Source organism: Anomaloglossus baeobatrachus, chromosome 4 (genome assembly GCF_048569485.1).
Source record: "Anomaloglossus baeobatrachus isolate aAnoBae1 chromosome 4, aAnoBae1.hap1, whole genome shotgun sequence".
Taxonomy (NCBI): domain Eukaryota; kingdom Metazoa; phylum Chordata; class Amphibia; order Anura; family Aromobatidae; genus Anomaloglossus; species Anomaloglossus baeobatrachus.
Window position 1 is genome coordinate 225,483,169 of NC_134356.1, and position 25,154 is coordinate 225,508,322.

A 25,154-nucleotide genomic window follows, 5' to 3' on the forward strand; every position below is an offset into this window, starting at 1 on the left:
CTAGTTCTTCTTTAATCACCATTTGACGTTTTTTGCATATTAGATTTTGGTGAACAAGGGCTGAATTGTACATTGGGCCTTCGACTCTCTGTCTGTGATTCCCCGGTCCCTCTGCTTCCCTCTGACTGTGAATTGCTGAGATTTCTAACAGAGGAGGCAGGTCATTCACAGACCGGAGGCAGTCGGAGGGGCCGGGGAATCACAGACAGGGAGGAGAAGACAAAGTGTACAGCCCGGCCCCTGTGCACCAAAATCTAATTAGCAGAAAACTTCAAATGGTGATTAAATAAGAGCAACTAAGAGGATTTCTTCACTAAAGGTATTAATTTATTTTGTATTACAGCATCACTATATTGCGCTGGCAGGTTCTACAACTAAAAAATAGATACTGTACAATTGTGTCAAATGTGGGAAAGAATTATAGTAATCAGTGTTACATAATGTAATACTTTCTGCAGTGCTTGGCTAAAATCCATTGAGGATCTTCATATTGTTTAGAAGGAAATTGGAAATTAATACTACTACAACATTGCCTGTCTAAAAGTGCCATGCTGTGTCTATAGGATAGAACCCTGGAGTGTCCCATAAAAGTACAATACAGAATTAAATACCTACATAATAGTACAATGATGTGAACAATTACCAACGTCATATTTTTCCCAAAAAAGAGTGCCTCAATGAGAGTGTTTTCACAGAACGTCTTTAAGATGCTGAGTTTTTGAAGCAAAAGGCTTCAAAACGTCTGAAAATGTCAGCTGTGTTTTTCCTTGAGGATCTTCTTAGTCAATTTTGCAGTTGTTTTGTCATTAGCATCATTTTTTAGCTGTATATATAAACTAGTGAGCGGAAGTAACTTGAATGGTCTGGAGACTTCTTTTAGCTGCTTCACAGCTTTCGAGGCCTGAAGCAGTTAAAAGAATCTTAAATAGACTGAAGATTTGCACAATAAGTCATTTGACTTTGGAATGTATATGTTCCTTCTTCTTGGCAATTTTAACTGCTTTTTCATGCAAATTTCACTTGGAACCCACCTGAAAATAACATTGTGTGCACACCCGTTATACTGTTCCTGGTAAACGTAAGGAATAGTACCGGTTCCAGTTGTTCAAAAAGTCTTCCCTTACACAATGTGAATTGTTTAAAAGAACTGAGAGTCCTCAGTGGTTGATACCTTTTAATGGCCATTAAAAGGTATCAACCACTGAGGACTCTCAGTTCTTTTAAACAATTTTTTTTATCTCTATTGGCTAACACGGTACAAAGATATATTTTACTTACACAATGTGATCACTATGATAAAGTAAAAAAAGAAAGTAAAACTACAACAATTATTTTGATTTTAATGCATAATTACAGTGCCTACAAGTAGTATTCAACCCCCTGCAGATTTAGCAGGTTTACACATTCGGAATTAACTTGGCATTGTGACATTTGGACTGTAGATCAGCCTGGAAGTGTGAAATGCACTGCAGCAAAAAAGAATGTTATTTCTTTTTTTTTTTTTTAAATTGTGAAAAGTTTATTCAGAGGGTCATTTATTATTCAACCCCTCAAACCACCAGAATTCTGTTTGGTTCCCCTAAAGTATTAAGAAGTATTTCAGGCACAAAGAACAATGAGCTTCACATGTTTGGATTAATTATCTCTTTTTACAGCCTTTTCTGACTAATTAAGACCCTCCCCAAACTTGTGAACAGCACTCATACTTGGTCAACATGGGAAAGTCAAAGGAGCATTCCAAGGCCATCAGAGACAAGATCGTGGAGGGTCACAAGGCTGGCAAGGGGTACAAAACCCTTTCCAAGGAGTTGGGCCTACCTGTCTCCACTGTTGGGAGCATCATCCGGAAGTGAAAGGCTTATGGAACTACTGTTAGCCTTCCACGGCCTGGACAGCCTTTGAAAGTTTCCACCCGTACCGAGGCCAGGCTTGTCCGAAGAGTCAAGGCTAACCCAAGGACAACAAGGAAGGAGCTTCGGGAAGATCTCATGGCAGTGGGGACATTGGTTTCAGTCAATACCATAAGGAACGTACTCCACCGCAATGGTCTCCGTTCCAGACGAGCCCGTAAGGTACCTTTACTTTCAAAGCGTCATGTCAAGGCTCATCTACAGTTTGCTCATGATCACTTGGAGGACTCTGAGACAGACTGGTTCAAGGTTCTCTGGTCTGATGAGACTAAGATCGAGATCTTTGGTGCTAACCACACACGTGACGTTTGGAGACTGGATGGCACTGCATACGACCCCAAGAATACCATCCCTACAGTCAAAAACGGTGGTGGCAGCATCATGCTGTGGGGCTGTTTCTCAGCCAAGGGGCCTGGCCATCTGGTCCGCAACCATGGGAAGATGGATAGCACGGCCTACCTGGAGATTTTGGCCAAGAACCTCCGCTCCTCCATCAAGGATCTTAAGATGGGTCGTCATTTCATCTTCCAACAAGACAACGACCCAAAGCACACAGCCAAGAAAACCAAGGCCTGGTTCAAGAGGGAAAAAATCAAAGTGTTGCAGTGGCCTAGTCAGTCTCCTGACCTTAACCCAATTGAAAACTTGTGGAAGGAGCTCAAGATTAAAGTCCACATGAGACACCCAAAGAACCTAGATAACTTGGAGAAGATCTGCATGGAGGAGTGGGCCAAGATAACTCCAGAGACCTGTGCCGGCCTGATCAGGTCTTATAAAAGACGATTATTAGCTGTAATTGCAAACAAGGGTTATTCCACAAAATATTAAACCTAGGGGTTGAATAATAATTGACCCACACTTTTATGTTGAAAATTTATTAAAATTTAACTGAGCAACATAACTTGTTGGTTTGTAAGATTTATGCATCTGTTAATAAATCCTGCTCTTGTTTGAAGTTTGCAGGCTTTAACTTATTTGCATTTTATCAAACCTGCTAAATCTGCAGGGGGTTGAATACTACTTGTAGGCACTGTATGTTCATATATTGTGTCGCTATATTTGGCCAACAATAACTCAACAGAGGCACAAAGAGTATGATTTTGCCCTCCGTTTTAGTTAATATAAATCTGTCTTGGAAAGAATATTCTTATGCACTTTACAGTACAGTGGGCCACTACAAAATATATATACACTGCAAAAGGGTAACAATGTTTTGAGCTTTTGACTTTCACGTTCCATATCTCACCATCCACCACAGCTTTGATCATGAAACTACCTTCATTTTATAGACAATCATCTTCACTATCTCATATAAATTTGACTTTTAACTATTTAGCATATGATTAGTTATGCAGATTCTTGTCATGTCACTGCATTGTTACTGGTTTGCTAAAAATCTCAATTTTTATTATTTTGTAAATCCACCTTTAGCTTTCAACACTGTCTGAATCTTTCTGGGCATGCTCCCAATCAGAATCAAGCATGTTGCGACCAAAATCTGATCCCGGTCTCTTCTACACAGTCCCAATGTTGATGCATAGTGGTCAACTCACTTGGGTATTTATACAGCGTTTTCTTCAACTCTACCAACAAGTTTTCAATTGGGTTGAGGTCTGGGGATTGTGGGGGTCAATCCAGGACCTTTACTTTGCAATAAAGCATTTCTTCACCAATCTCAACGTATGCTTTGGGTTGTGTGTCCTGCTGGAACACTATGTCATCCTTCTCATACCCATAGTACTCAAGTGTAAAAAGTAACTGATCTTGTAGGATGCTCACATGTAGCTCAGCATTGACACCACCATTGATCCTGACCAGGTATCTGACGCCATTGGCTGTGAAACAACCCCATGTCATCAGGCTTCGTCCCCGAACTTTACAGTTCCTTCAATTTCTCGATCTGTTAGTTCCTTTTTCCCTTCTTTCTTCCGGACCCATTTGCACCCATCAGAGCTTAGTCTATTGACTTTTGTCTGATTGCTCCAAATCACCCATTTCTACAGTCCACTTTTCATACTTTTTTGCAAACTTGAGCCAACACTTTTTATGATGAGATTGAAGTGGATGCTTCTTCACCTATTTTCGGGCCACCATTCCAGACTTGTGTAACATGTGTCACACGGCAGTTGCATGGATGTCTGTCATCTCACTATTATGAAGTACACGAGATACCTCCACTGCCGTGTTTGTCACGACAAAGCTGATAGACCTTGTGACGAGCTGATTTGCTGACTCTGATAGTCTGCCTGGATGTCCACCTTTTGGCTTTTGAATAGATTGACGGATTTCATTTCATATTTTTCCAACTGTCATGGCGCTCACATGAGGCAGTTTGGCAATTATTTTGGCCGAGAGTTCTCTATTAATGAGTTCAATAATGCTGTTTCTCTTTTATTGGGAAATGGTCCTCATCGCTACTCCTCAATTCGAACCAGTGAACTTTCACTTGGGAATCAACCTAATAACACACTGAGCTATTAGGGAATGTGAGAACAGGTTGTAATTTGTAGTATACAGGAAGAAAATATTTTTCAAATACCAGGAGCAAAACAGTAACAATATCAGTGACATGACAAGAATCTGCATAGCTAATCATATGATACATAGTTGCAAGTCAAATTTATGTAAGAGATAGCCAAGATGATTGCCTATAACATGATGGTAGTCTCACGCTCAAATCTGTAGTGAATGGTGAAATATGGAGCCTCAAGGTAAGAAGTTCAAAACATTGTTATCCTTTTGCTCATCAGTATATAGCAAGGTACAGGGTTTTTTTTAAATATTAAAGCCTATGGCACAACATATACTATTGTTGGGCAACAGATTTACCAACAAAGAGGGAAAGTGTAAAGAAAAAAAAATACATTAACAAAGCCTAATGCAGGCATTGAATTTCAACATGCCAGATCCTGATATCTTCAGATACATTCCGACAGTCAAGAGTTTTGGGATGTTAGATGGCTGGCCAGACCCACTGTAATAAAAGAGTTCAGCTGACAATCATCTAATCAGTATGGGGTCCTTAAATGCTGCTCACAATCCACAAATTAACAGAAGAGTCATATACTGTACATGTTTAAGTGGAAAATATTATTTCTATTATTCTAGGTTTAAAAATGGCGTGGAGATTACAAACGAGCCAAGGTCAAGATACAGGCTAAAGGTGGATGGTAAAAAGCACACACTGATTATAGACGAGGCAGACAGAGGAGATTCAGCCACCTACTCTGTGATGACCACCGGAGGTCAATCAGCAGCACAACTTCAAGTGGACTGTAAGTGAACCTTTCTGAACTGTAGCCTTCATCTTCTGCTTTTATGTCTATTTAACTGCCTTTATGCTATTGTAGCGCCCCTGAACCCTTCAGGACACTACTAGGTACTGCATCCTGTCAAACATGCAGGGCCTACCCCCAGGGACCTGGAAGACCAGTGCCAGTACCATCAAAACACATAAACATCCCCAGTTTCCCTCTTCCTATTATGGGTGACTGACTAGTCCGGGACCCAATGGATCGCCACCCAGGGGTGGAGCCAATCCAGTCCACTAGTCGACAACCAGAGGGGGAGAAGTGACACAGTGGTTCAATCAGTAGTGACAGCTGTGAAAGATGGACGTTAGTGATGAGCGAGTACTAAAAAGCTCGGGTGCTCGAAGCTCGGGCCGAGCATCCCAAGATACTCGTGTACTCGGGCCGAGCAACGAGCCCAATGTTATCCTATGGGAGACCCGAGTATTTTTGTGAAATGACCCCCCGGCAGCATGGAGAAACCCTAAAAATGTCACAAAAGTCTCAGAAGAGTGCTCAAATGACATGGCAACAGCATGGGGAAGACCCCTTGAAGCATTTATCACTGAAAAGTCACAGCTGTGAACAATTTTGTCCGCGTTTTACGCCATTTTTACGGACTCACCAGAAAACCTTCCAAAATGACCCCAAAATGATTTTTCATGGCAGAAATGTTAAGGGCACATACGCAATAGTGAGATAGAGCTGGTGTATGTTACTTTTTGAGATTAATACATGAAAGATTTTACGTGAAAACATTGTGTGGCACTCCGATGTCCCTGAGAAGAGACGTACATGAAGGCCTCTTGAGTCTAATGTGCCCATTTTGAGGAAGTGAGTCTTTGTAGTATTTTTCTTTGCCAGGGCAGTCCAAAATTGTGAGGTTCACCAATGCCCCTGCATACAGACGTGCATGAGGGCCTGTAAACCTGAAGTGCCCATTGGAAGGAAGTGGGTCTATTGTAGTATAGCCCTTAGGCAGGGCAGCCAAAAATTGGGAGGCTCCACGTTGTCCCTGGATAGAGACGTGCATGAGGGCCTGGAAACCTGAAGTGCCCATTGGAAGGAAGTGGGTGTATTATAGTATAGCCCTTAGGCAGGGCAGCCAAAAATTGGGAGGCTCCACGTTATCCCTGGATAGAGACGTGCATGAGGGCCTGTAAACCTGAAGTGCCCATTGGAAGGAAGTGGGTCTATTGTAGTATAGCCCTTAGGCAGGGCAGCCAAAAATTGGGAGGCTCCACGTTGTCCCTGGATAGAGACGTGCATGAGGGCCTGTAAACCTGAAGTGCCCATTGGAAGGAAGTGGGTGTATTGTAGTATAGCCCTTAGGCAGGGCAGCCAAAAATTGAGAGGCTCCACGTTGTCCCTGGATAGAGACGTGCATGAGGGCCTGTAAACCTGAAGTGCCCATTGGAAGGAAGTGGGTGTATTATAGTATAGCCCTTAGGCAGGGCAGCCAAAAATTGGGAGGCTCCACGTTGTCCCTGGATAGAGACCTGTTAGGTTCTTAGAGCCTCCGTGCTTGCATTTAAAAAACGCACGTGTGTGCCTGTTGGTGGCAGCTTTCCGCTGCATTTGTGTGAGTTTTGCAAAAACTTGGATATAACGCACAAGTCTAGTGAATAATACACATCAGCACAGCATTGCAAAATGCGCAAGGGCGTTGTCAACGAACAAGGAAGTGGACGTGATGGTGGTGCAGGCAGAGACCGAGGTTGTGTGCAAGCTCTAATTTCGCCACAAGAAAGGGCCACATCTAGTCGCTCGCACGTCCTGTCCCAAATTCTTGGGGACCGCAGCAGTACACCGCTCTTGAACCAAGACCAGTGTCAACAGGTTGTTAGTTGGATAGCGGATAATGCTTCTAGTCAGATTGGCACCACCACAAACACTCTGTCTTCCACACGGTCAAGTGTCAGTAGCCGTGATACTGCACCGCACATTTCAGAACCTGATCCTCCTTCCTACCACCAGGCCGAGTACACGTCCACGGACATTACTGATCCCACACTTGTACACTCGGAAGAGCTGTTCGTTCACGTTTCCATTCACAAATTCTGGCCTCTCGCCAGCTCCTGTTGAAGTGGGCCATGACGAGATTGTATGTACAGATGCCCAAATATTTGAGCAGCCACGTTCTCACGAAGTTGGCAACGTGTCTCAACAAGGGGTGGACGATGATGAGACACAATTGTCAGGAAGTCAGGAGGAGGAGCAGGGTGCGGAAGAGGAAGACGACGTGGTGGATGATCCAGTAACTGACCCAACCTGGCAGGAGGATATGCAGAGCGAGGACAGCAGTGCACAGGGGGAGGGAGGCGTAGCATCCCAACAGGCAGTAAGAAGCAGAGTGGTGGCCCCAGGCAGACGTCAGGCAACTGTTCCCCGGAACAACACGACACAAGGTGCCTGTACAAATGTTAGGTCTTCCCGAGTCTGGCTGTAATACTATTGTATGTATTGAGGATTTCGATTGCGTTAGGGCAATGACAACCAGAGACGAGTTCTTGGTGCAAGACGTTTATAATATGCAACCAGCAAATATGTACATAAACGGAACAAAAACACAGTAGAACATAAATACAGGAAATACCTTCCAGGGACGGAGCGAAAGGGAATTCCCGGGACCGCGCACCGGACTCCCCCAGGGAGACCACCAAGAGCGAACCCCTATACAGGGACTGTCTGGCAATCACCCCAGAAGCCCTAAATGCGCAGCAGCCGGGACACAAAAGGGCAATAGGTAAGTCCAAAAATGTCCGTACGTGATGTGAGTCCAGAGTGGTATTAAACGGAAGGAACCGGGCAGAAGTGCCGACCAAAGACGGCAAACGGAGTCCGGGCACAGCTAGATGATACCAGATGAAGTCCAGAGTCGGTGTCGGTTGTTTTTCAAGAGGATCCGAATAACAATCAGGAACCAAAAGCAGCAGGGCAGGAGCACACAGGAAGCAGTATACTCAGGCACTGGACTAAGCTTTAGGGGCGGCTTTTAAACAGATGGACAGGAAGTAGGGCAACAGAACAGAAAACTCCATGTTAACAAAGGGCAAGCTCTTTCAAAAGAAAACTGGAAAACCCGGAACTCTGACACTGGCAGTTTTTTAAGTTGGCTCCAGATGATTCTAAAAAGGCCATTTGCAACACCTGCCATGCCAGCATCAGCAGGGGTACCAAAACTAGCAGCCTGACCACCACCAGCATGATCAGGCACATGTCAGCCAAGCACCCGACTTTGTGGGAAGTACAACAGAGTCGAGGAGCAGTGCTTGCTGATGTCACTGCTACGTCTTCGCTGGTTGTGCATGCGAGCCAATCCCCTGTCCATGCTGCCTGCGAACAAGCCTCCTCCACTCCTGCACCTGCAGTTGCCTACGCAGAAAGAACACCATCATCAAGCACGTCCTTGTCCCAGCGCAACATTCAGTTATCCATTCAGCAAACCTTTGAACGCAGGCGCAAATACACTGCCAACACCCCACATGCCACAGTTCTAAATGCTAACATTTCGCGACTGCTTGCGCTGGAAATGTTGCCTTTTAGGCTGGTTGAGACAGAAGCATTCCGCGACCTGATGGTGGCAGCTGTCCCACGTTACTCGGTCCACAGCCGCCACTATTTCTCCCGGTGTGCCGTCCCCGCATTGCATAACCACCACGTGTCACAAAACATCACACGTGCCCTGAACAACGCTGTTTCAGCCAAAGTCCACCTAACCACAGACACGTGGACAAGTGCATGTGGGCAAGGCCGCTACATCTCGTTGACGTCACACTGGGTTAATATTGTGCAAGCTGGGACCCAGTCTGAGCGAGGGACGGAACACGTCCTTCACACACCAAGTTTTGCAGGCCCTACCTCAGTCAGGGTTTCACACACACTCTACAGCTCCGGAATGTCATGCTCCTCAGCCTCCTCCTCCTCCTGCGCATCCTCATCCACTTTACCCTCCACACCAGTCCCAAGCTGGAAGTGTCGCGGGCGGAGGAGGGGACGGTGCGCTCTCCCACTGCTCGGGTCCGGCTGACGCTGCTCTACGGCTGCTGCTATCGCTCGTTGGCTCGAGCGATGGCCGGATCCCGGGGACTCGAGCGGCGCTACTCGCCCGTGAGTGAAAAGGGGTGGTTTGGGTTTTGGGGATATTGTCCGTGACGCCACCCACGGTTGTGGTGATTGTGTGGACACCACCGCTGCTCTGGACGGGGATCCCGGGAGCCTGTGACAGGGAGCAGCTTTGTTGTTATTTCTCCCCTCCGTGGGTAGGGGGGTTGGTTGTCCCGGGGCCTGGTGATGGGGTAGAGATGGATGACAGGCGGGTTGCGGGGCCTGATGAGGTGCAGGGTCGCAGGGGCAGCGCTGTGCCGCACGGCATGGAGGTACTCACTCAGCCCAATGATGATGACACAGTTCACGGTAAAACAAGTGGCTGGATGGACGGGTCACTCGGACGGCTGCGGTTGTTCCTCCCTGCAGGTTAGTGATGACTGTCTCTCCCTGCACCTAAGTTAAGTGTTGGTAGTGATGGTTTCCCAACGGTAACCCGCTCCCCGACCTGGATATGGGCCGGAGGAGCCCCTTTTGCCCACAGGCGCTGGCCCTGGGAGACGGTTGCCCTTGGCGGTGGCGGTGTCTCCCCTTCACGGTTGTACGGTTGCCTTCTATCTGGACTTGGCTGTTTGGAAACCCTGAGGTTCCCTTCACTAACGGATTTGGCAAATTCACGGCGACACCAAGCCTTGCCGGGATCCGAAAGTCCTCTGCCAATGGTGCTGGCTTCTCTTTGTATACCGGTCCGGTACGGCCGGGTCACCACCCGTCCACGGTCCTTACGGCAGACTCCAATCGGCCTCAACTGCAGACGGTCACCACATCCTGCCAACCTTGCTGTCCTGTCCGGTCCACACACCCGGACCAACTTCAGGCTCTTTGCTGTCACTTTTCTCCTCTCTACTACTTTCCTCCTTCCACTTCCTTAGCTTAACTCTCACTGCCTGTGTTTTCCCTCCTCCTCGGTGGGTGGAGACCAACCGCCTGGCTCCACACCCTGGTGTGGACAACAGCCCCTGGGGAAGGCAACTAGGATTTTGTGTTTTGACTATGATATGCCTGCAGGGAGTGTGGGGTGTTTAAGTGTTGTGCTCTGTGGCCCCTGGCTTGTCCAGGGCGACACAGAAGCACTGCAGCACTGCCTCGGCGAAGCGGCAACAGGCAGTGCTGAAGCTAATCTGCATAGGTGACAAACCCCACAATGCAGAAGAGGTGTGGACAGCTCTGAAACAGCAGGCAGATCACTGGCTCACAACTCTGAACCTAAAGCCAGGAAAGGTCGTGTGTGACAATGGCCGGAACCTGGTGGCGGCTTTGAGGCGAGGCCAGCTGACACATGTTCCATGCGTGGCCCATGTGCTCAACCTCGTGGTTCAGCGGTTTCTAAAGTCATACTCAGAGCTGTCTGATCTGCTGATAAAAGTTCGCCGCCTGTCTGCACATTTTCGAAAGTCACCTACTGCTTCAGCCGGCCTTGCCGGCTTAAGACGCCGTTTGCATCTTCCGGCACACAGACTGGTGTGTGATGTCCCCACGCTTTGGAATTCAACTCTGCACATGTTGGTCAGGATATGTGAGCAGAAGAGGGCAGTTGTTGAGTACCTGCATCACCTAAGCCGTCGGGAAATGGGTCAAACTCCACACGTAACACCTGAGGAGTGGAGAGGGATGTCCGACCTATGCACCATCCGCCAAAACTTTGAGGACTCCACCAAGATGGTGAGCGGCGATGACGACATTATTAGCGTCACCATACCGCTTCTCTGCCTTCTAAAATGGTCTCTGCTCAAAAAACAACCATGATGCATTGCAGGCGGAGCGCGATGAGTTTGAGCAAGAAACAGTAGTGGGTGTGGGTGATGATAACACACAGCCCAGCCTCGTCTCATCACAACGTGCAGTGGAGGACTATGACGAGGAGGAGGATGAAGACATGGAGCAACTCTCTGGCCAAATTGAGGATATGACATGCAGTCATATCCTCGGTTCAGCGTGGCTGGCCAGAGGACAGGGTAGATGATGAGGAGGAGGAGGAGGAGGAGGACAGCATGTTCAGTCATCGTGTTGGTCAGGATACTGAAGTGATGGCTGTTAAGAGTCTGGCACACATGGCTGACTTTATGGTAAGCTGCCTGTCTCGTGACCCTCGCGTTAAGAACATCTTGGCCGACAATCATTACTGGTTGGTAACACTGTTAGACCCACGCTAAAAGGACAACTTTATGTCTCTTATTCCCGAGGCGGAGAGGTCAGGCAAAATGCAGCAGTTCCAGAAGGCCATAGTCACGGAAGTAGGCAAAGCATTCCCCTCACAAAACGCTAGCGGCATAGGTCAGGAATCAGTGGACAACCAAGGCGTACAGCCGAGAGGGGCACAAGTCCAATCCGCCAGAGGTAGGGGAACAGTCTTTAAGATGTGGGACAGTTTTCTCAGCCCCTCACATACCACAGCCCCTGAGGTGAGGGGTAGTGCCACAAGAAATCCTAAGTTTGCCCAGATGCTCAAGGAGTACCTTGCAGATCAAACAACTGTACTCCGACATTCCTCTGTGCCTTACAATTAATGTGTATCCAAGCTGGACACGTGGCATGAATTGGCTCTCTACGCCTTGGAAGTCCTGGCCTGCCCTGCCGCTAGCGTTTTGTCAGAGCGTGTTTTTAGTGCCGCAGGTGGAATCATTACAGATAAACGCACCCGCCTGTCAACTGTAAATGCTGACAGGCTGACTCTGATCAAGATGAACAAGGGTTGGATTTGGCCAGACTTCACCACACACACCAACAGCAAATTACAGCGGAATTTAAAGTTTGTAACGGGAATTTGCCATGTACCTCCACTCACCCATGGTAACACACTTCTGGACTTTGGCTAATCGCTGGACTGCTCCTCCTTCTCCTCATGCGCCATCATGGTGACCGTTACAATAGTTAAGCCGTTGTTTCAGGTATACCCCCAGTGGTAAATTTTTTCGCCCATTCTTTCTGAATGGGCATTACAACGACAGGAGACCCGCTCCTTTGCAATGGGAACAATGTTTTGAGGCCCTCATGCACATCTCTATCCAGGGACAATGTGGAGCCTCCCAATTTTTGGCTGCCCTGCCTAAGGGCTATACTACAATAGACCCACTTCCTTCCAATGGGCACTTCATGTTTACAGGCCATCATGCACGTCTCTATCCAGGGACAATATGGAGCCTCCCAATTTTTGGCTGCCCTGCCTAAGGGCTATACTACAATAGACCCACTTCCTTACAATGGGCACTTCATGTTTACAGGCCATCATGCACGTCTCTATCCAGGGACAATATGGAGCCTGACGCTGCCACCGACTGCCACACACGTGCTGTTTTTAAATGCAAGCACGGACGCAATAAGAACCTAACTGGTTTTTAGGAGCGACAATTACTGAGAAGTCTGACACTATCAGACACTGCTGACTGACGTGTATTATACACTAGACTTGTGCGTTATATAATAGTTTGTGCAAAACGCGCACCTGTACGCTGCCACCGACTGCCACACACGTGCTGTTTTTAAATGCAAGCACGGACGCAATAAGAACCTAACTGGTTTTTAGGAGCGACAATTACTGAGAAGTCTGACACTATCAGACACTGCTGACTGACGTGTATTATACACTAGACTTGTGCGTTATATAATAGTTTGTGCAAAACGCGCACCTGTACGCTGCCACCGACTGCCACACACATGCTGTTTTTAAATGCAAGCACGGACGCAATAAGAACCTAACTGGTTTTTAGGAGCGACAATTACTGAGAAGTCTGACACTATCAGACACTGCTGACTGACGTGTATTATACACTAGACTTGTGCGTTATATAATAGTTTGTGCAAAACGCGCACCTGTACCCTGCCACCGACTGCCACACACGTGCTGTTTTTAAATGCAAGCACGGACGCAATAAGAACCTAACTGGTTTTTAGGAGCGACAATTACTGAGAAGTCTGACACTATCTGGACTGTTTTACACTGTGTACACCAGCCCCAGATATGATGAAGGCTGGTATACGGTCACCACTAGGAATGGCTATATACCCTGCCTGCCTGCCTGTATACTGCTACAATAGTCCTGACAAGGACTCTTCTGGTCACTAGCCTGTATTCCGACCTGGCTATACCCTGCCTGTATATAGCAACAATAGTCCTGAGAAGGACTCTGCTACTGTACTCCGACCTGGCTATACCCTGCCTGCCTGTATACAACTAGAATAGTCCTGAGAAGGACTTCTGGTCACACTGTTTGCAGTCCTGCTCCGGAACTAACTATAAAGGGCCGCAAAGCTTTCCCTGAATCAGCGACACTCTCCCTACACTGAATGTCTGAATAGCTGTGAGCAGAGCACAGCGCGCCGGCCGATATAAAGGCTCGGTCACGCTGTGCAGGCCGGCCAATCACTGCAATTCCACAACTAACAGGGCTGTGGCATTGCAGTGGTCTGCCAGCCAATCCCTGCATGAGGGCTGGCTCTCAAAAGAGCGCCAACATGCAGAAATGAAGACCACGAGTACAGCACGAGTATCGCGAGATTACTCGGTCCCCGCCGAGCAGCCCGAGTACAGCGATACTCGTGCGAGTACCGAGTAGTGACAAGCATGCTCGCTCATCACTAATGGACGTGTCTCCAGACGGGGTCATGTAGCAGTGACTTAGGTGGTGAAGTAAAGTGGTTGTTAGGGAGGGTACGACGAAGTACCCCTGGAACCATAGTGTGACGCCCCTGGACTATCAGGACATCACAGGATACTGCCCAACCTATCCTTCCATGCAGTATTCCACCTCCCTCATGGTTCTGGGTCCCTATCTGACAGTGTTGCCTCCAACAGCAAATCAAATCCTAGATACACCCTGCACCCCACCCATCAGGCACAACAGTGGATGGCTTGAGTGGAATAGAGTTGCCCACCTGGAGGGTCAGGGAGCGGAGGTGAGGAGTGTAGTGAGTCAGAGTGTGTAGTCAGAGAGAGTGAGAAGAGGTCGGGAGCGGTGGCTCCCAAGAGAAATTGTCTAGGTTGCAGACGGTGGTCTGGACCTAGAGGAGTCGGACCCCCGGTCACAGGGGATTGTGGCGCCGGTTCGGGACAAAAGGCACGGCGGGGTACACGGACACTAAGTCGAGGAGTAGCTTCAGGCAACCCAACAATTCACCTGAGAAGAACGGAGCATGTATGATCTGTTCCCACCCGCTCCAGAATCGGGGCATTAGCGCAACGAGGGGGATAGGACTTTCCAATACAAAACGGTCAAGAAAATCCCAAGCATGAGCCCTGAGAGCAAGCTCCCACACTTAGCCACAGTGGGGAGTGGGGCACTGCAAGTTCCATACTACTGGGCCACCACATTGAACTTAAACTTACTGCCAGGAGGCAGGTCACGGATCACCAGGCAACACCATAGGGGACGGGACCCAGATGAGCTCCCCCCAGCGGCGGCAGCACCCAGAGAGTTGGTTTACCCGGTTGTCAGCGTCTGCTTATTGACTGAGTGAGTACGAGAGTGACCCCTGCATCCCACGGCATCCCACACCGAGTCCCGGGGCATCCACCCTACCCATGGAGGGCTACGACACCTGGCTGCCCCACTTCATCACCCCGGGTACTTCCAACAGCAGCGGCGGTACTCCCAAATTACCGTACACCATGGGTGGCATAACAAACTATATTTAAACTCCCTTGTACATATTCCCTCCTTTCATTTGAGTTGCTGCATGACCCCTGGGTACAGAGACCCTCGAGCCACAGCGAAACCGGATCCAAGCAGCTCGGCTGCATCCACGGAGGCGGCACAATATCACCGACAGCACACAGGGCCCTAGGTCAGGCGAACGCTTCAGGCTACCTGACAAATATCTGCACAGTGAAGGGACCATCCAGGACCTCACTAACCCAAGAATTCGGGGGCACCAGCAGTATCGAGAGAACCAGGGAGCGGAACAGAACACAGACCCTACAGGGTTCACACTGCCCACAGTACGGACCAGAGACTGATGATAAACAGTAGGGGATCCCCAGACGCTCCAAGTCACGGGGTTACACTAAACCAGTGAGAGGTGCAGGGGAGAGAAGCCACCAGGTTACCACACAGGCACTGGGACGAAAGGGACCAGGGATCGAAAACAACCGTCCTCAGTGAACCAGCACGATGTGTGTAAACATCAGTTGCACTGCATTCCCATCGTGTGGTCTCCGTTCTTTCCACGCCGCATTCTATCACCCACCCCCTTGGGCTCAGCCCTACTTGCGGAGGGCCCAACATCCAAGCTGCCATCACCATCAGCCCCAGTGGCAATAGACTGTGCAGCGGCGGCTCCATCTACCTAGCTGCAACCGGCCAGTGGCGTCAGGGCATAAACTCCCTAATCTCCCCTGTATATAATCCCTTTTCAAGCGACCCCCAGGGTCACAAAACCGGGCACCGGCCATTACACACCCGTGACATAGCATCCTCGTCCATATACAGCCTGGGAACGAGTACCCCATAGCCCGGGGGCGGGTCACTATCTTTTTTGTGTGTTATATAGGTATAACCTATTATACATTGGTAGTAATATTAAAGCACCACTCCAGCATTTTTTTTTTATTTTAGCATTGGGGTGGTGCTCTAAATCTAAGTCTCCTGCCCCAGGCATTATACTCACCTGCCATTTTCTTCATCCATTTGTAGCATCACTCCCGTTGGTCTCCTGTAATTTGTGACCTGCCGACTCCTCAGGTGTTTCATGTAGTGCGCTAGAGGTCATAAATCGATAAGTCTGTGAGAGCCTCTCTCATAGATGCATTGAGCTGTTGTGACGCAACTTCTGACTTCTGGACAGTGAGAAGTTACTGTCACAAGATGGTGCCATGGGATCACAGCAGCACCGAAAATTTATGAAAACGCTGTAGGGTGATTATAATACAGGGGACAGGGGACTGGGGCTTAAAGTACCACCCCAGCACTGAAAAAAACCGCCACTGGAGTGATGATTTAAGAGTTGGAGCTGAACTCTGCTACTGCTGTATGTAACCTGAGGTCAGGAGTGAAGCCTAACGTTCAGTTATATCTCATAAAGCATCTCTGTTTCTTATTTAAGTACGACCACTCAAGATATTGCAGCCCCTGACTGATATGACTGTGAATCTTGGCAAGGAGATCCATTTGAAGTGTGAAATCTCAGAGCATGTGCCTGGAAGATGGTATAGAAATGGACAGCTGATCCATGGTAGTGACCGTGTGAAAATATTTCATAAGGGAAGGTGAGATCACTCAAACAGAGCTGAATAATTCATTATTATTTGATTGACAAATGATAATTTTTCCCAATAGATTTTTAATTTTTTTTACCATGCAGAAGTGTCATGTAAACATTCATGATATAATATTATACATGTTTAAAGCCAATCTGTTACTACATTTTAGAATACAAACAACATACATTAAATAGATCTCTTGGTCCTCATCAGGTTGGTATACATACTGTGAAAACCCAACTCAGAATGGCTGTATAATGCTAAATTTAAAATGGTCAGTTTAATATTAAGCGGGGAAACTTCTGGATATGATTATAACAGTCATTCTGACATGGATTTTCCAAATAAATACACAGCCTCATCAGGTTTAAGAGATCTACTTCATAATGTTTGTAGCTTGTACTATCTTCAGTGTCTGTTATCTGTAAAAGCTTGAGGTAAGGTTCACTCTCCTACAAGTCCAAATGGCGCAAAAATAAAGTCCCATTTGGCTACTAGGAGACATCAAAGAATCTAGCTGACTCATAGTTATATTATTATTTATTTTTATAACACCATCTATTCCATGGCACGTTCCAAGTAAATAGGGATATACATAATAAAAACAAGCATAATAATCATGAACAATACAATGGACAGACTGGTACAGGAGGCGAGAAGACCCTGTCCGCAGGTCTACAAGGGATGGGAGAATACACAGTATAGTGTATAGCTGATTGTGAAGTGCTATAGTGGACTGAGGGTTACTGCAGGTTACAGTCTTGTCGGAAGAGGAAGGTCTCAGGTTCCTTTTGAAGGTTTCCACGGTAGGTTAGAGTCTGATATGTTCGGGTAAAGAGTTCCAGAGTATGGGGAGGAAGAGATAAAAGGGTAAGAGAGAAGGAGATCTTGTGAGGATCAGAGGTTGCGTGCAGGTAATTTCCCGGAGACTAAAGGATACTTTACACACTGCGATATCGGTCCCGATATCGCTAGTGTGGGTACCCGCCCCCATCTGTTGCGCGATACGGGCAAATCGCTGCCCGTGCCGCACAACATCGCCCAGACCCGTCACACATACTTACCTGCCCGGCGACGTCGCTGTGACCGGCGAACCGCCTCCTTTCTAAGGGGGCGGTCCGTGCGGCGTCACAGCGACGTCACTGAGCGGCTGCCCAATAGAAGCGGAGGGGCGGAGATGAGCGGGACGTAACATCCCGCCCACCTCCTTCCTTCCGCATAGCGGCCGGGAGGCAGGTAAGGAGAGGTTCCTTGTTCCTGCGGTGTCACACATAGCGATGTGTGCTGCTGCAGGAGCAACGAACTACATCGTTACTGCTGCAGTAACGATAATCGAGAATGGACCCCCATGTCACCGATGAGCGATTTTGCACGTTTTTGCAACGATGCAAAATCGCTCATCGGTGTCACACGCAGCAACATCGCTAATGCGGCCGGATGTGCGTCACAAATTCCGTGACCCCAACGACTCCGCATTAGCGATGTCGCAGCATGTAAAGCCCCCTTTAGTCACAGATGTATGGAGGAGACATGTTGGGAATAGCTTTGCATGTCATGGTTAGGGTTTTGAAATGGAGTCTTTGAGCAAAGGAAAGCCAGTGAAGGGATTGGCAGAGAGGGGAGGCCGTGGAATGGGGGGACAGGTGGATTAGTCAGGCAGCAAAGTTTAATATTGATTGGAGGGTTGAGAGAAGGGAGGCAACAGAGAAGGAGGTTGCAGTAGTCGAGGCAGGAAATGATGAGGGCATGCACTAGTGTTTTGGCAGATTCATGGTTAAGGAATGTGCAGATCCAGGAAATATTTTTGAGTTGCAGTTGACAGGTCGTGGAAAGGGCTTGTATATGTGACTTGAAGGAGAGAGCAGAGTCAAGGACTACACAGAGGCATTCATTGTATTCATTAGCAAAATGTCCCCCATCTCCTTCCGCCCATGTCAGAAGTTATTGATGCCTGCCATGTATATATGCGGATACATAGCAGCCCATCAATAACTCTTTAGCATCATGGTAAGATGGTGGGAGATGAGTGGAATGTACACCTCATGTATTGGTGTAACGTGAAACCTTTCGGCCCCAATGAAAATCTCCAACATAGCCTGCAACTATAACAGGTCTTTAAAAGAATTTGTCTCATATGGGCCAAATAAATACCTCCTTTTGCTCTACAAGGCTTCAGGGCCTGTATGCAAATGAAACTATTGCACCTATTATAGATATGACCATGAATAGTCGATTTATAGCAATGTCTGTTGTATTTATTGTTAATGCCAATTAACCAAAGGGCAGCTTATGTTTGTGTTGTTTGTGTTTCCCTCAGTACAGCATGCACACTTTTCATAAAAAGGCCATGACCCTAATGATAAATTTACCATAGTCTAAACCAAGCTTGACGTGTCTCTTTAAGTCTCACCCACTGTCTCCTACTTATTCGTAGGAGTCTAACGTGAAACTTACTATACAATATATGGTACCTAGTCCAAACAATATAATGTTCAATGATGTATGCCAAACAACTTATATACATTTTTATTTCAAATAGGTTTAACGGGAACAAGTCACCTAAAAAAATCAGTCCAATCTATCATCATGGTATCATGTATAGAGCAGGGTGAACAGAGTAGATTGATGTATAGTTTTGTGAGAAAAGATTCCCTATAACCTGTTTTAGTAATTTAAACTTTTTCTCTTTCTGAGATTTTTGGTCCTGCGGGTCTTATCAGTGATTGATAGCCATCTCTATATGCACACTGTATATGCATCAGAAAGAGAAATATATAAATAAATATATATATATATATATATATATATATATATATATATACTCAGCTCCCCCTACTCTATAGCATGATGTCTTTAGATAGAACTACATTTTCATGGAGACAGGTTTTTGTTGAATAGATATACTGTACAATACTATAATCCCACACATTGAAATTTAAAAAAAGATCACCTATTGCACCCTAAAACTAGGGAGGCAATCAATAACCAAAGCAGAAATGTAACCATAATGAAATGTTTGTTTTGTCATTTTACTAGGAATCACAGATTAGTTATAGCAAATTCTTTAGTGGAAGATGGAGGTGACTATGCATTCGTTCCAGATCTTTATTTAATCAATATTCCGGCCAACGTACATGTTATTGGTGAGAAAAAAAACAACTATTACAAGTTTTTAAACATTTGGAAACTTTTACAATATACAAAGTTATGGTTCCTAACTGGTAGTTTCTCCACAGATCCTCCCAAAATCCATTTTGATACCCTAAATTACCCTGATAACACTGTGGTGGTTGTAGCAGGAACAAAACTGAGACTTGAAGTGCCGATTACTGGAGAACCAGCCCCAAAAATTATTTGGAGTAGAGGAGACAAGGTAAATTTTGTCTCATGACTTTTACCACTATGCCCAATAGTAAAGCCTTTAACATCGTGCATAATTTTGCTATCCTATCTTATTGTATCCCTTCAGTGGATCACCGATCTGAGTGGTCGCATCAGGGCAGAGTCATACCCTGATCACGGGCTCTTGGTGATTGACTCGGCAGAGAAAGATGATACCGGAACATACAGAATTATGGTAAAAAATGAGGCCGGAGAAGCTGTAGCCCATATCAAAATTAAAGTTGTTGGTAAGCTAAGTCATTCCAAATAATATCTTTATGTACATGCTTAGTCTGTAAACTGGTAAATTTCATCTTTACCATCCCACACTAGGAAAAAAATCCTTATTGCAATACAGATTCCTTTAAGATCCTGTATGGAATTTTTTTTCTACAACAACAGATAAAATAGATGCATTTTTTGAGTTTCATATTTAAAGACTATATGGCAACTATATATGATATGTATTGAAATGTACATTGTTCTTGGAATATGCCCAACAGTATACATCTATAAAACTGTCGTCAGGTTATTTTTTAATAATTTATACCTATATTGATGATACAATGTTTGTCCTTTTTTTTAGACATCCCCGATGCCCCATTAGCACCCGAAGTAACTGAGGTCGGAGAGGATTGGTGTATTATGAAATGGGAGCCTCCAATATATGATGGAGGATGCCCAATTCTAGGTGTGTGAAAATGTTTCTAATTTTGTAATTCAGTTCAGATTGTGGCATATCAACAGTTACCTAGATTAAATCATATGTGACATCACAGGAGACATAATCTGCTCTTTTAGAGATTATCCCAGAAGATCTTTAGCGTCAAGGATACAGGAGTGAAGTGTACATAATTTTGGAATATTTCCACTGTGGTAACAGTAAGACAACTAATTACAATTTATTTTATAGGATACTTTATTGAAAGAAAGAAGAAGCAAAGCTCCAGATGGATGAGACTCAATTTTGAACTATGCAAAGAGACAAACTTTGAACCAAAAAAAATGATTGAAGGCGTTGCATATGAAGTCCGTGTCTTTGCTGTCAACTCAATAGGAATTTCTAAACCAAGCATGCCCTCCAAGCCTTTTGTCCCACTGGGTAGGTGTCTGTATAAAAGAAATAGCACAACATTGTTCACGTCCCAATAGCAATTTGGGGGATCTGCATGAAAGATAAAAGCTGTAGGTTTTTCCAAAATATAAAATGAGCAGAATAGTTAGATATTAATGAGCTAGGTTTACCTTTGGAATCGCTTCCTTTATGAGTAGGAGTGTAAAGATAATGGAGCAAGGCAGTGATGATAAAATACAATTTCCCATTGTCTCACTGATAAATATTTCTAGTCTCTATTTGCTATCAAGAAGGACGGGGGAGGGGAGCATTTTAAGTAATACATTTTCTTTTCAGATTTATTATACAGTCTTGTTGAGATTTCCTATGTTATTTAAGATTCTGTATAATACTTCTCACTTTCCTCTTGGCAAAACACAAAAAAACTTCAGCTTGGGAGTTCGAAGTATACTGCTAAGGAGCAAGCGGGGATCAACTGACTGACGTGACTGTTCAGTTAACCTGCACGTATAGTGGTATTCCCATCTTGTACATTTTTGGCATAACTGTGCATGTAGAGTATATGGAGATGAGTGGATTGATCTGCAAAAGATTGAGTTCAAGTCAATTTTCCTGAAATTTGCAATTTCACTAAAATTCAAACATTTTGAAATTTGATTTGTGGGTCGCAAAAAAATACTTGCCCATAGTCATTTCCCACCCTGCTGAAGCATCACAGAATAACCTGATGTCATTTTGCATTATGACGCAGAATTCCACACAATGCACGGCAACTATGACATCTAGTGGATTATCCCTTGTACAGTGGTGGTCAGAACCTGAGGCCATCACAGATCAGCAGTTCCCGATGGAGCACAGTTTGTACGGTATAGCCATTTTGCTTCACCAGTGTCATTGTAAGTCTCTCTCTCCTAAGAGTAAGCTCTTATGAGCAGCAGGTTCCTTTCCCTTGTCTATAGAGTGTAAGCGCTTATGGTCAGCAGGGTCTTCTCTCTTTCTCTCTTCTGTAGTCTGTAAGCTATTATGGTCAGCGGACTCCTCTATCTCATGTACTGTGTAATCTCTTATGGGCAGCATGGTCCTCACTCTCTCTCTCATAGACTGTAAGCTCTTATGGTTAGAGTTGTCCTCTCTCTCTCTCTCTTGTCTGTAGACTGCAAGCTCTTATGGTCAGTTGGGTCCTCTCACTCCTGTAGAGTGTAAGCTCCTATGGTCAATTGGGTCCTCTCATTCCTGTAGAGTGTAAGCTCTTATGGTCAGCTGAGCCCTGTCTTTCTCACCTGTAAAATCTAACCTCTTATGCTCAGATAGGTCCTCTCTTGCCTTTAAAGTGTAAGCCCTTATGATCAGTGAAGTTCTCTACCTCTTGTAGAGTGTAAGCTCTTATGGTCAACATCACCTGTAAAGTATAAGTGCTTATGGTTAGTGAACTTTTCTCTCTTCTCCCCGGGTGTATTTTCCAAGCAATTTCAAGCTTTCCAGTATGGAGATTTGAGAAGAACTACTCATCTCTTATTGTATATGTCATGGCTCCACTCCAGCATTCGAACCAGTGATCTCTGGTTGTTGGTCGGTTCCCACTTAGTTAGACCACAGGCTGTTTTGTGTGGGACTAACTGATGAAGGATCTCTTGTCTTTCCTTCTAATGCTCTGCCTTCCTATTTTACTTCTATTCAGGTGTCTGCAGTTTTTTGCTCAGTTTGCCCAATTACATTTTGGGAGGGGCTTTTTTTACTCATTACTCAGATGCCTCAGTGCTTGCTATATTTCTGGATGGATTGTTGCCTGGAGTAACAACTCCTCGATTAAGGTTTTCTTACTGAGACATCGCTATTGCTATTCTCTGAAGACACAGGGCTAGAAATGTGCAAACACAGTCATACAGGAATGATGGAATGCAAGAAATCAAAAAGAATAACAGAATACATGGATACCTACCAAAGCCTAAATGAAACAGAATAGGGGATAACTGGGAAGGGATTCACAAAAAACAAACTCTTACCCTATGCTTGGGAACTTCATTTATGTTAATTGTTGTTTTTGTGTTACACTTGCTTAGGGTGCAGTTATGGACACTCAGGGTCAGCCATCGAAGAATGGGGGTGCCATGACATGACCATACGGTACCAACCTCCACTGTTAGGCAGGGAAAAATCAGGGTTAGGTCTAGGGAAAGTACTAGTTTGTTTTGGGACCTTTGGATTTCTGGTTTTTCAATTTCCCTGGCTTCTCCATCACTGTGAGATTGTTAGCTTTCAGTCGTAATAGTATATCATTCTAATGTGATTAGCATTTATCTGAAAAACGGAGCCCTGACATGCAGCACCGTTAGTGGAGAGTTAACTGAAATATCCAATCATTTATATGGGAATTGTGACCGATTCTGACAAAAGCACACATTGGAGCCACATGTTCGAGTTAGATGCAGGATCCGTTAATGGAACCTGCATCTACTGTACCTTTAAGACATATCCTTTGATGAGAAGATCCCAATCAATTGAAATCAATTTCTCAAAGTTACACTGCATGTTAACATTTGCATTGGTCAATTCCATTATTCCACATTATCATAGCTAATCAAAATAAAAATAACTGAAGTGCCGGATTCGTCACAAGATGGATTCCAACAAGGCTTATCAGGTTTCGGTTATAGTGTCTGTTACTTTACCGACAAAAAAATAGCACAGCATTCTGCTCTATTTTTTTTTCTTTCAATTTTTCAATTTTGCATTCACTATCACTAATTATCACTAAAATTCATGTCATACATATTAATGGGACTCGGTGTTCATGATAAATATGGAGACGAGGGTTAGATTACTAGGCAGCATGTTTTTTATTACATTTGTCTGTAGTGATTATATTTTTGATTCCTCCTAGCCGTCACAAGTGCTCCAACCATGCTAACACTGGATGGAGTAACTGACAACACAGTGACGATGAAATGGCGACCCCCAGACCACATTGGTGCTGCAGGTTTGGATGGCTATGTCATTGAGTACTGTTTTGAAGGGGGTGAGTATACAACACTTGCATTTTTATCTGTGAAGCTAATATCTATGAAGCTTAAAAATAAAATTACACAAAGGTATCCCCAGGATGAACCCCCTACATTCATATTATACATGGCTCCAAACAGACTAATACCACTTTAACTTTTAGCATCTTTCAGCAGTGCCTTGGGTTTTAATATAAACATTAACTGGAATGTTTTTTCATTGCTTGATACATTTGTATTGGTATGTCCATGTCCATCCTATGTCAGGCAAGTACACTGTATAGACTAGCAAATTGAAAAAGTAACCTTACAGTAATTGCAAGCATGTTGTAAACAGCATCTCTTTTATTCTTTAGTAATCTCTTTCCCTTACACACTTCTTGCTTCTGGACCAAATAGTCACTTTCGCTTTCAAGATTTACTAAACTATACAATGATCACTATTACCAAAATGTTGACACTAGTGTGAGTGCCTGGTTTGATGCTTGCGTAGATTAGTAGCTTTTGGTGTGTAAATCCGAAGTAAAAAAAACTAATCTGCAAAGTCAGACCCAACTGCAGGCCCACTGCTTAACCAAAAAACAGTATTTCTGAGGTTGGTGCCTCTTTACCAGGAGGAGATGAGAACCAGGAGAAGCCAGAATTTTCAAATCAGGAGTTGGATTTGTTAGTGGATTGTGTGTCTAAGAATGGGCCAAATATTTGTGGTGCATTGTCTGCAAAAACCACCAAAGCAGAGAAGAGTAAAATATGGGCAGAGATCCAAGCCAAGGTCAACGCCAAGGGTGGCAAAAACAGGTCCGTTGCAGATTTGAAAAAAAGGTGGAACACTCTCAAAAAACAAACCAAGAATAAATTGTTGCAAAACAAAAAAGAAAGTAATGTGGAGAATACAGTAGTGCCTGAGCCTACAAAGGACCTGTCTACTTTGGAGAAACGTGTGGAGGCTATGCTACAGCTTCAGGAAAACGAAGGAACACCTGACATTGAAGATGATCTACAAAATGATACATCTGGAGGTAAAACTGAAAGACTTACATTTTGCCATGTGTTTTTGCGAATGTTGTTTTATTGATGAATGTTTTAAAATATCCAACTACTCTACAGGAATTTGTTTTATGTAGCAGTTGCTCTGCTCTCAGCTTAAGGCCTGCGACACACATCCGTGCTGTCGGTACGTGTTTGTCATTTTTTACA

At 45.2% G+C, this 25,154-nt stretch overlaps 1 protein-coding gene across 11 annotated transcripts in view; it reads left to right on the forward strand.

The window, feature by feature from the left end:
- MYBPC1 (myosin binding protein C1) overlaps positions 1-25,154 on the forward strand; it is a 173,195-nt gene that overhangs the window by 99,645 nt on the left and 48,396 nt on the right. For 10 of the 11 annotated variants that reach the window (XM_075344695.1, XM_075344703.1, XM_075344698.1 and 7 more), the window contains 9 exons: positions 5,019-5,185; positions 16,346-16,508; positions 19,539-19,645; positions 19,739-19,875; positions 19,972-20,131; positions 20,470-20,574; positions 20,797-20,985; positions 23,840-23,974; positions 24,572-24,976. In XM_075344695.1, coding sequence (XP_075200810.1) covers positions 5,019-5,185; positions 16,346-16,508; positions 19,539-19,645; positions 19,739-19,875; positions 19,972-20,131; positions 20,470-20,574; positions 20,797-20,985; positions 23,840-23,974; positions 24,572-24,976 — 1,568 coding nt within the window. The remainder of the gene's footprint in view (positions 1-5,018; positions 5,186-16,345; positions 16,509-19,538; positions 19,646-19,738; positions 19,876-19,971; positions 20,132-20,469; positions 20,575-20,796; positions 20,986-23,839; positions 23,975-24,571; positions 24,977-25,154) is intronic. The other variant, XM_075344705.1, reaches the window with a different exon arrangement.